The sequence below is a fragment of the Pseudorca crassidens genome, chromosome 4 (genome assembly GCF_039906515.1).
Source record: "Pseudorca crassidens isolate mPseCra1 chromosome 4, mPseCra1.hap1, whole genome shotgun sequence".
NCBI lineage: Eukaryota > Metazoa > Chordata > Mammalia > Artiodactyla > Delphinidae > Pseudorca > Pseudorca crassidens.
The window spans coordinates 119,649,337-119,661,635 of NC_090299.1; the positions used below are offsets into that span (position 1 = coordinate 119,649,337).

Below are 12,299 nucleotides of genomic sequence, written 5' to 3' on the forward strand. Positions count from 1 at the left end.
TTGTCTTGTTAGTTCTTGCCTTAAGGAAGTACACTTGGTTTTCTCCTTCATAGGTTAGATTAGGAAAAACCCTCTTCTTTTTTAAGCAGTTTGAAACTATGGTAATAGAATGTGGCGTTAATGGGTTTTCTTTGTAACCTCCAAACAGAGCAACATTTTGCAGATGTCGTACTTAGTGAAGAATTTCTCAACCTCGGCATTGAACAAGTGTGCAGCTTAATCTCGAGTGACAAACTTACCATTTCTTCAGAAGAGAAAGTAAGTGTATTTTTCTTTTCCCAGTGTACAGTGATATAGTATTTTTCCTTTCTTTCACTTTGTTTTGTAACTTTGTGATCCTGTATGTGTAGTGACAGCCAGTGATCTTTGATCTGGAAGTTGAGAAACTCCGCTAGTTGACTTGTTGGTTGGGTAAATAACTGTGTTCTCACCCCTTAGGAGCGTCCCTAAATGGTTAGACACCAGAGTTTTGTGCTTGACCCCACAGCAAGAGCTTGCATACATTGAACTATCTGAAACAAAGGGCCTTTGGGGAACTGGGTTTCTTCTCACAGCTAGATACCAGGGAAAATTGTGATCTAAACATAATATTCTCAGACTTCCCTGGTGGCACAGTGGTTAAGAATCCACCTGCCAATGCAGGGGACATGGGTTCAAGCCTTGGTCCGGGAAGATCCCACATGCCGTGGAGCAACTAGCCAGTGCGCCACAACTACTGAGCCTGTGCTCAAGAGCCCATGAGCCAAAACTACTGAGCCTGTGTGCCACAACTACTGAAGCCTGCATGCCTAGAGCCCATGCTCCTCAACAAGAGAAGCCACCGCAATGAGAAGCCTGCGCACAGCAACAAAGAGTAGCCCCCGCTCACGCTCAGCACAACTAGAGAAAGGCCGCATGCAACAACGAAGACCCAATGCAGCCAAAAATAAATAAATTAATTAATTAATAAAAAGAAGCCACTTCAAAAATAAATAAATAAATAAACATAATATTCACAAACCAAAGTAATTTCACCATCATGTGAGTTGGACGAAGTCACCCAGGTGGCAAAGTTTAGCTAGTTCCAGACTGACCTCTTCCTTCAGACTGGCCCCTGCAGCTTACACCCCACCCTCTCCATGTGTCCTTCCCCCTTTCCAGAGCCCTGTGCAGCTGCTTTGTCTGGTTGTAGCCTGTCTCTCCGAAGTTGGGGTTGCCTTTTTCAACCACCTGCACCTTTTGTATCGGTGGAGGGAGAAGCTTCTCAGTGGGTTTTATTCTTTGGGTAGGTTTTGTAGCTTGTGGGAATCAGGGGGCAAAAGCTTATGAACCTGCAGTGTTTGGAGGAAGTGAAACTTGAGTTTTTCCTTTGTGTGATTTGTTGTATAAACTTTGTTGTTCTTTTCCTCAAGGATATTCATACTGCTTGGGGCAAAAAGACACATTTCTTATAATATTTACCAAATAAAAAAATATGTGAAAGTGGTTGTGAAATGTATAATCTTAACACCCCAGAAATATAGAGGAGAGGAAGACACTACTATTCATGTTTAATAGATGTGTGTTGAGTGCGTACTGTGTACCAGACACTGCCATTGGAGTCCTCCATACAAGAAGATTGCAAAATAAAATCCTTTACTCATGACTAGAGGGACAAGCAGTGGGGTAATAAATGATCACGGAATGCTGTAGAGGGTCCAGAAGGAGCCTTTAATCATTCCTTGGATACAGATTGGAGTTAAGTGTGGCTCAGATGTATGATCCAAATTTTTAAAAGTGCATATGAATTTGCCAGGGAAACAGGGATGGGTGGAAGGAGAAGGGCAGCCCAGGTAGAGGGAACAGAATATGTAAGTGTAAAGAGGTGTGAAAGAATGATTGCATTCTTTTAGTTCACTACAATTAGAGTTTACAGTATGTTTGGCACAGTGGTAGGAGATAAGGTGGGAAGATGACATAAAATACCATCTCAGCCATGTTAAAGAAAATTGACTTGGACTTCCCTGGTGGCACAGTGAATAGGAATCTGCCTGCCAATGCAGGGGACACTGATTCAAGCCGTAGTTTGGGAAGATCCCACATGCAGCAGAGCAGCTAAGCCCGTGTACCACGACTACTAAGCCTGCTTTCTAGACCCCACATGACACAACTACTGAGCCCGTGTGCCGCAACTACTGAAGCCTGCGCACCTAGAGCCCATGCTCCACAACAAGAGAAGCCACAACAAGAAGCCTATGCACTGCAATGAAGAGTAGCCCCCACTCACCACAGCTGGAGAAAGCCTGCACACAGCAACGAGGGCCCAACACAGCCAAAAATTTTTTTAAAAAAAATTGACTTTATCCTGGTGATGAAGAGCCTCTGAAGGGTTCTAATCAGTAGAAGAGTGCTATGATAATGCCTTCACTGTAGAAATGTCATGGAGGCTGTTCTGGTTTTCTACTGCTGCATAACAACCACCCCAAAATGCAGTGACATAAAACAACCATGTTGTTATGCTCACAGTCTGTGGGCAGAATTCATGCAGGGCACATAGGGACAGCTTGTCTCTGCTCTGCAGTGCCTGGGGCTTCAGCTGGGTTGGCTTGACAGGTGGCATTATTCTACTGGAGCCACATACCCAAGGCTTCAGTCCCTCTGCACATGGCATCTTATGTTTCTGGAACACCCAGGATGGTTCCTTCACTCGCTTGTCTGGCTCCTGGGCCAGGTATTGGTTGGTAGCTCACCCTCCCCACCCCCCTTCCTCTCTATGACTGGCTTGGGTCTCATAGCATCTCATCTCCAGTAATCAGACTTTTTACATGACACCTGGCTTCCCCCAAATGAGCATTTCAAGAGACCAGAGGCATCTTATGACCCAGCTTCAGAAGCCCCACAGCACTGCCTCCACAACCTTCTGTTGGTTACACAGGGCCAGCTTAGATTCCTGTGGGAGGTTACTACATAAGGTGTGGATACCAGAGAAGTGGTTTATTAGGGACCATTTTTGGCGACTAGCTCCAAAGTGGTGGTGTGCAGAATGGACCAAAAGTGGGGTGAGGGTCATATAGAAGGATGTTGAAGTTACCAGTGAGCAATAGGATCTGGCATAGGGTGGTAGAAAGAGGGGTGGAGAAGAGAAGACAGAGCTGAGAAATAGCAGATAGAATTGACAGGACCCTCTTTATCTTCTAGCATCTGGCACATAGAGGTACTTGGTGACTGAATGAATTAAAGAGGCTCATTAATTATAATGTAGATTATTTTTAGCTGCTTGCTCTATACCTGCATCAAAATAACCTATTTTTTGCTTCCTAGTTATTCATTTACATATCATCAGACATTTTCTACAACCCGTTAAAGATTACTGGGTTGTATATTCATCAGTCTGGAAGGAAATTATGTAGTCAAATACTGTCTTCATAATAGCTTATTAGCTTTCTCATACATATATGTTGTAATGCCCTTATTATTTTGATTATTTTTAATATAAAATATTATATTTTAATACATTCTACTGTTGTGACAAAAGAGAGTTAATCTATTCTGCAGATCTTTGATTTAGAAGTATATGGTCCAGCATTTGTTTGTAAACCCAAAGAAAAAGCCAAAAAATGAGTTGTTGCTAAGAGTACATGATTTTCATTCCAGATATCACTTTGCTTTATTATTTTGGGTGCTTTATTCAAAAGGGACTTTAGATTTAAATCTAAGTAAGTAGAACCAAATTCAATTTGGAAAGGTTGTCAACAATGAATTAGATCATATATCATCAAATTATCACCGCTACCACTCAAGTTCAAGAAGATTAGATAATGTACTTGATGAAATATGTAGTAAATACCCAGCAAAAAGTACTCACTAAATACATAAAAGTACTCAAGTACTTATTAAAGTACCTACTAAATTAAAAGTAGATCTACCATATGATCCAGCAGTCCCACTTCTGAGTATGTATCCAAAGGAAATAAAAACAGAATCTTGAAGAGATACCTGTATTGCTGTGTTGGCTGCAGCATTTTTCACAATAACCAAGATGTGGAAACAACCTGAATGAATGGATAGAGAGGTGCTATATACACACAATGGATTATTACTCAGCCATAAAAAGAAGGAAATGCTGCCTTTTGTGACAACATGGATGGACCTTGAGGGCATTATGCTAAGTGAAATAAGTCAGAGAAAGACAAATACTGTATCATCTCACTTATATGCAGACTCAAAAGTCAAACTCATAGAAAGAGAGTTGAGTGGTGGTTACCAGGGGCTGGGAGTAGGGGAATCTGGGAGATGTTGGTCAAAGGGTACAAACTTCTAGTTATAAGATGAAAAAGTTCTAGAGACCTAATGTGACTAACAATACTGTATTATCTAAAAGTTCCTGAGAGTACCTCTTAAATTAAGTACATACTAAGTACCAAATGAAAAAAATAAAAAGCAAAGAAAGAAATGGAGTGGATGTACTTTTCAAGTGCATCATAAGTCAGGATTTGAAAAACTTGAGCCATGGATTAAACTTGGATGTCTTAGCAAGAGTTGTATACAAAATGTAATATTGTATTTTATTCAGATGCTTTGGTACATAACTCATTACTTATTTTTCTTTCCCCCATATTTTCGGCAAGGTATTTGAAGCAGTAATAGCTTGGGTGAATCATGACAAGGATGTAAGGCAAGAATTTATGGCTCGGCTGATGGAACATGTACGGTTACCTTTACTTCCTCGGGAATATTTAGTTCAGGTAAAAGCATTTGCAAAACACATGAGTACACCTACTCCACGTCACTGGGCTGACAGCATGTAGATTCCTGTTACACAGTGGTAACTAGGCAGAGGGCAGTAAACGCACCTGCTGTCCTTGGCAGCTGCTAACTCTTGGGGCAGTTCCCTGTCTTACAGGTTTGCTTCTTCCCTGTTTCTGATTTGAGTAAGCAAGTACTAGAACTTATGGAGGCAGTATTTGTGGTGACTTAAGTACATGTAAATAAATGCATTTGTGGCTCTGTGTCACTGCTCTGCATCTCCTTTGCTTTCCTTTTGATAGCCTGCTCTGACTGCTCTGTAGAAATGGAATTTTGATGTTCAACTCAAATACTTTTTAATTTTCCTTCACAGTTCCAGTGGCTTGCATTTGGTTTCTGTCTTTACTTCTAAACTGAGGAAAACCAGGTTATTTGAAATAAATAGCAATAAATGGATCTTTAGTAGTCTCTGAACAATTTTAAATTTATTGTTTTATTAATATTCTACTAGGAACATTTCAACATTTTAATTTATAATTGAAACCATGTATTGAAACATTTCTTTATAAGGAGATTAGATCTGATCATTTTAGAATTTCTTGAAGCCTCATTATTTGTTGTAATTTGTGTAATCATTGGTACTCTGCCTTTAAGAAAATGAACAGAAAAAATCTGTCCTGCACTTGACGTCAGGGATAGCAAGGACAAGTTTTATTTGTGGTGTAGGCACATTGTTATAAAGTATTTTGAATTCCTTTTCCGGGTATTTAGTTTGTGCTTTAAAAAGACATCTTTAATTTATAAATATTTCCTCCCCCACCTGAAGGACTCATTATCTAAATTTTCTTATTTTTCTTACTATTTGGCTTAATCTTTAAAGATAACAAATAGGTGAACATAATATTATCCAAAGATTATTCTGTAGCTGACATTGAAGTATATAATTTTCATTGCAATTCTTCTTTATTACTTATAAATATTTTGCTCTGCAGACCAGATACTTGAGCATTTGGGGGCATCATTTACTTTTCTTTTAGTGATATTTATAAACTTTCCTCTGTAACTTTTAGACTGAACCAGGGAGGATAGTTATTGCTTTTTTCCTCTACTTTGTTTCTTTGTCAGTCTTATCATGAAGTAGCTATCCCCTCATGGGGTGGGTCTGATTTCTTCTTCCAGAGGGTTGAGGAAGAAGCACTGGTGAAGAACAGCAGTGCTTGCAAAGATTACCTCATTGAAGCTATGAAGTATCATCTGCTACCAACAGAGCAGCGTATATTAATGAAGAGTGTCCGGACCCGACTGAGGACACCCATGAACCTTCCCAAAGTAGGATCTGCTGTTCATACTTGTTACTACCTCATCTGAAAGGCCCATAGTGAGGCTGTTAATATTTTACTCATCTGATTTTCCATGTGCCCAGGAATTCATTGAAGTGTATATAATTCAACTTCTCTATTAATTTTGTCTGTGGAGGATGAGGATTGTTTGACTCACTTAATCTTTATAAACTACATGATGTCACTCTTCTGGAACAGAGGCAACTGGTATTTGTCCCTTCTGAGTTTTTTTTAGCTCTTTACAAAGGTTTCTTTGTAAGCTACATGTTTGGATAGTAACTGAAAACCGACTAGTTTCACAGAATTGCTAAGAACTTAGGATGCTAGCTTGTTCCTTTTGTTCCTTCCTATTGTCTGTTGTGTACTATTTGATGGTTCACTCACACATCATACATAGTCATTTCAGTGTAGATTTTCCATATGTTTTCCCAGATCTCCAGTGTTCATGTAATTCCTCTGTGAAAGTTCATATTCTACCTTTATCTTTTTAGTTGAAGCCATTCATGTCTTACTGATTTAATTTTCCTTACGAATAACCCCTCATTTCTGTCTCTTTGTTTGCAATTCCTTCTGCTCTGTTTGCATCTTTACAGTACTAGGAGACCAGCACTTTAAGCACCATTTTGTGTATGGTCTAATCAGAATGACCCATAATATAATGCTTTTATTTATGTATTGATTTTTAGCTCTCATGTGTGTTTGGGGCAATGATGAATTAAGAAATAAGAATTAATCTGTTATCCACTGTTTTCTTATATCACCTTTAGTTATTACTTTACCTTTTCATTAAATTAAATCTTTTAAATTCTTTCACTTTAATGCTTTTATTTAGTGTTTTTTCAATTTTATTTTTTTTTGGAGTTCTACATTTTAATTGCTTCAAATCCATATTAGTAGTGTTTTTCTGTTTTGCCCAGTGTTAACAAGAGTTCTCAATTTAGAACCAACTGTATTTTGCCAATGTGCTACTCCCTCCTTTTTTCTAGATCATTAGTAAATATTTTAATTTAAAATGGACTTCAGTACTTTACCTGGTGATACCTCATTAGAAATACCCACTTACCAACATAGTCCGTTTGTAGGAAGTTTCAGTCTATATGATTATGTTTATTATCTAAGCCAAAAAGTAAATAATTTGGCACATAACATCTACTGAGATTCAGGATCATATAGATTCAAATTTGGCATGCTTTTTTTTTTAACATCCCTCTGCGTGTTACTCATCGTTTCATAGGCTCCTGGAAGTTCAAATGCTTTTCTCAAAATATTCTAAATTTTTACTGAGAATTATTATCACTTAAAAAGTATTTACAAGGCACTCACTTCCTACCATATTTTGAAAATTGGTATTTGCCGTTTTTAAATTTTCTGATCTCTCCTCAGTTCTCCAAGATTTTTCAAAAATAATTGTAAGTGGCTCAGTAAGTACATTAGCTAGTTCCCTTAACACCTTAGTATGCATGCCATCTGGGTCTGCTGATTTTATAAGTGTTCACATTTTCCAAATACCCTTTTACCTCCTTTTATAAGTAGCCATCTCTATAAGTCTTCATTACTTCATATTTGTCCATATTATTTGGTGTCAGTTTTTGTTCTTACAAAAAAAATAGATTTATAAAAGTTGTTCATAGGCTTAGCCCATTCGAATTATTATTTCTTTTATGCTGGTCTCTTTAACTTCCTTCTAAATAGCTTGTTTTATCTTTAATACTTTTTAAACATTTCATATTTATAAAAGATCTCTTCTTAACTTGCATGTTCCCTCTGCTGGCATCTTTAGCTTTGCTATCTTTAGCTATGCCTTAACCTTTAGAGTGAAAACTAATTCTCTTCTAATTTCTGTAATAAGCATGTCGCTTTTGAAAACATTCTAAAGAGTCTTTGGTAAAATCCTATCAAGTATTTTCTCTTATGTAGAGTTGTGATCATCTGTTCAGTTGACACTCTCCGGGCTTCTCTGGTTGTGGCTTTGGAGTGACCCTCCTAACTGTATTAAACTTGCGGTTTCTCAGTTCTTTAGCTCTGATTTTGTGGTGGGTATGCTGATCCATGAAGGTTCTCTTCTGTTCTCTCAGGGTGGCTGGGGAGGAGGGTTGCAGACCTGACAGGTAGCAGGAAGCTACTCAGCTCCTGATTTTGCATTTGCATAGTCTCTCCTCAAAGTTTATTTATCTGCACATGTTTTTGCAAAACTGCTTGTGTTGGACACGTTTTTCAGTAGCACTGTTTGTCATTTTAGAGTGGTTGTACTCAAGATTAATTCTAAATAGGTAGGTAAGAATGAGGCAAAGATTAATTTCTCTTGTGACATATCATAATCATGGTAAGACCTATGAGACAAAATGTGGTAGCAATGCTGGAATAATAGATAATGTTTCTACCATGACAGTGACTAATTAGGCTCTGATTCTGTGGACGCATACTAATTTGCATCAAAGATCTTTTTATATCTCAGATATTATTTTATATCTCAGATATTATTTATATGACGATATTTTGTATCGTCAGTAAACCGTCTTGGGATTGTGTAAGGCACTCTTGGATTTGGACAGTATAATGAAAAACTGTATATGTTTTGCTACTGTGCTTTGTTGTTAGCTTCTTTTTATCTTTGGAATCTGTATTTTTACAAATGCAATCTTATTATTTCTATATATTTATTTTTCTTTTTTTACCCAGGATATCTATTAAGATTTCCAGTTGGAAAATTATGAAACTTGGTATTTCAGGAGGCAAAACTAATATTTAATAGGTGAAGAAAATGAAAGAACAAAGTTTAATTGATCTACATTTCAGGATGGTCACTTGAATTTGTGTAACTCCCGACCCCTTGCCTTCCTTAAATACGTCACATTTAACTTTTCCATACAACTGTCTTCCCAGTTTTCTATTCCTTTGCATTAGCATAAACTAGTATGATGTTTCTCAGATCAGGCGTCACAAATAATTGGGGTGTCAGAGTCATGACACCTCTTTTGATGCTAGTAGCACAGTGGTTTTTATCACCGTCTCTTGATCTCATACAAATATCCCTGCTCTCCTGCTCTTGTCTTCCCATGATACATTCTTCCTTTCCCCATTATCTCTGATTCCTGGAGTTCCAAATCCTCACCCCATTTTACTTCTCTTGGGTGAGTAAAGAACAGATATTACTACCTTTCTGTATATTCGGTAGCACATATTCCCTTCCATCCTCATTTTGATCTACAAGAAGTGAACTGTTGTGTGGAAATCACAAGATTCATAGTTGAGAATCATGAAATCTAATAAACCATATTGTTTCTCAAGGATTATTTGAAAAGTATTCCCTTTAGAGATTTTTTTAAACTGATCTTCATCAGAGATGTTAACCAAACCTCTTTCAACTGTTGTCTAACTGCCGGGCAGAGTTTAAAAGTTAAGCACAGGTAGGTCTTCTATAGACCTCTAGATACAGGATTGATCTTACTGTCTGTTTCACCTCTGTGATTTCATAACCTTGCCCCTCCCTTTTTTCCCTTTGGGATTAGGAGGGAAGGGTATTGCAGATTTTCTTTGTTAATTCTTCCTTTTATTTATTTGTATTCAACACTAGAGGAATGGCAGGTCAGAAAAAATATTATATAACTGTGCTACATTCAGTCTTCTTTTTAAGACCTTTAAAATTCTTTATACTTTCCAGTAAATAAATTACTAAAATAGGCTTCTTTTCGGAAACAAGATTTATTCTGATTTCTGTGTACCCATCTTTCTATAGTTCCAAGTACAGGTAGGTCGTTGCTCAGTCAAGGTTGCAAACCTTCCCTTTTTGTATGCATGAGTCATTCCATCTTCTGTTTGTTTTCATTTTTTGTTTCTTTTGAACATCCGTTTTTCCTGTCATCTCACTTTTCCCTTGACAGGTCCTTGCCATTCTTTACAGTGTTACACACGTGACATCATTAACTTATACGTTCTTCTGAATTGACAGCTGTGTTTTCAGTGTTTCCAAAGAGTGCCCAGTGTGCCCACTTATACTCATTAAAAGACAAACACATTGATTGCTAAATCCCATCTATCTCTCAAGGTTCTACTCCCTCCAGGAAGCTTTCACTAAATTATGGCTATGTTTCATTTTCTGATCAGGAATAGCAATTAATGTCTATAACTAATCATAGCTTTCTGGTCACATATAATTGTATATAGTTCTTGAAGTACTTTAGAGTCTTGTCTCCTTAGTGATATCTAATAGCTCTTGGGGGTAGAGTCCCTGTCTTACATTTCTTATGTAGAACATCTTAGCACAGTTCTGATCAAATATGGAAGATAGGCACTTAATAAATAGTTGTTGGATTGAATTGAATTGAAGAAGTTTATGGACCTCACTTATTCTCAGTGCTGGACTGTGCTTCATTCATTCGTTATGATTTCTAGTATCTCCATTATCTGTCCTCTTGGTTGTTTTATTTGTGGAGCATCCAGGGAGGTCTCTTTACTTGACATCTGGGAATCTGTCTCTCTTGTGAACTCCAATTCAATTAGTTCTCCTTTTTCAATAGGTTTTTTTTTTTCCTTCTTCCATCTTTCTTTAATACCTTATTGTCCTTTTCATCTCACCTACCCACTAACATAAATTTCACTTCTGTCTGCTTTCCTAGATTGTGGAGATCTAATCCCTGGTCATTACAAAGCTGGGATCTAGTTTATAGCAAGCCCTATGACACTGCAGCCTTGCCAGTGCTGACTGCCTGCTGTTTTTGGCTTAAATACTGCTTTTGCTTGAAGGATCAGAAACTTAGTTTCTGATATCCTTATTTTTGACTAAATGTGCTAGAAAATAGAATTGTAGTTCTAACATACATGTGTCCCCTTTGTTGATGTTTATTAAATGTTGATGAGGTGGTTGTTTTCCCCCAGCTCCCCCTACCATCTTCATCCTAATATTCTCCATGTCATTGTCTTTGTAAGACATTTTAAATCCCTGAACATGCAGTAGTTGTTGGTTCAAGTGCCTCTACTTCTGCCCTTGCAGTTAATGGTGGTGGTTGGGGGCCAAGCACCAAAGGCTATCCGCAGTGTGGAATGCTATGACTTCAAAGAAGAACGATGGCACCAAGTAGCAGAATTGCCTTCCAGGAGATGTAGGGCAGGTAAGCATCATGCATTGCGGTCATTTCCCTATTGCTGGGTCATTGGGAGCTTCTCTCTCAGGTCTTATTTTATTAGCTAGAAGAATCTTTATTGGAAAAGCTTTGATTAAAATAACCATGTGATTACAGAGTGATTGAGGAGCCCCGTGCAACTCATAAGACATCGATGGGGATAGCTGCTCTGTCTTCAATTTACATATTCTTTATACTAGATTCTCTAGTATAAAGTGGAGTAGCTAGCAATTTGCTGGATATTTTCCTACTTACCTTTGCTGAAGTGTTGAGAATTCTTAAGGTTGGGACCCTTGGTTCTAAGAGATTCCTGACTTAGCTAATAAGCCACAGTTTCCTTCTTCCAAGCATTCATTTTACAAACATTTGTTGAAATAGACTTTATTTATCCAAAACTGTAATCAGAAGAGGCAGTTGCAAATTCTAAGGATTCTTCCTGTGACTCAAACCTGGATCCATAAATCATAGCTCCCATAGCAAATGAGTTCTAAGTGTAACAGAACATTTCTACCATGGTAGTCCTTTAACAGTATATCCTAGAAATTGTTACATAACAGCATAAAGTTAACCCATTCCTTTCGAGCTGTCTAGTATGTTGGACAGGGATCTGGATGTAGTATAATTTTTACTAGTTTTTAATTGAACATTAAAATTGTTTTTAATCTTATGTTATAAATAGTACTTCAATGAATTCCTTATACATATATTATTATGTATGTATGCTAATATATTTTAGTGGGATAAAACTCTAGAACTAGAATTAATGATTCAAAGAGTATGCAAGGAAGATATACCAATTATTACTTCCACTAACAGTAAAATATGAAGGTACAAATTTCCCTACATACCCTATAACACCTTATAATTAAATTGAGTTTTGCAATCTGGTAGGTGAAAAATGCTATCTCATTGTCTACTTTGCACTTTTATTATGAGGAAAGTTAAACATCTTTCTGAATGGTCAGTTCATGATTCTTGCCATTTTTTTATTATACTATTTTATTGATTTAATACGTTAAGGGAAGTAGCCTTTTTGTCTGTCATTTGTGGTGTGAATGTTTATTTGTATTAATCTTTTATCTTCTGACTTTACTTGCATTATTTTTGTGTTATTTTGGCCATTTAACAATGTTAC

The 12,299-nt window shown here is 37.3% G+C and overlaps 1 protein-coding gene across 5 annotated transcripts in view; it reads left to right on the forward strand.

Moving 5' to 3' along the window:
* KLHL2 (kelch like family member 2) overlaps positions 1-12,299 on the forward strand; it is a 125,353-nt gene that overhangs the window by 98,911 nt on the left and 14,143 nt on the right. For all 5 annotated transcript variants that reach the window (XM_067736566.1, XM_067736569.1, XM_067736567.1 and 2 more), the window contains 4 exons: positions 149-258; positions 4,587-4,703; positions 5,884-6,033; positions 11,035-11,152. In XM_067736566.1, the coding sequence (XP_067592667.1) occupies positions 149-258; positions 4,587-4,703; positions 5,884-6,033; positions 11,035-11,152 (495 nt within the window). The remainder of the gene's footprint in view (positions 1-148; positions 259-4,586; positions 4,704-5,883; positions 6,034-11,034; positions 11,153-12,299) is intronic.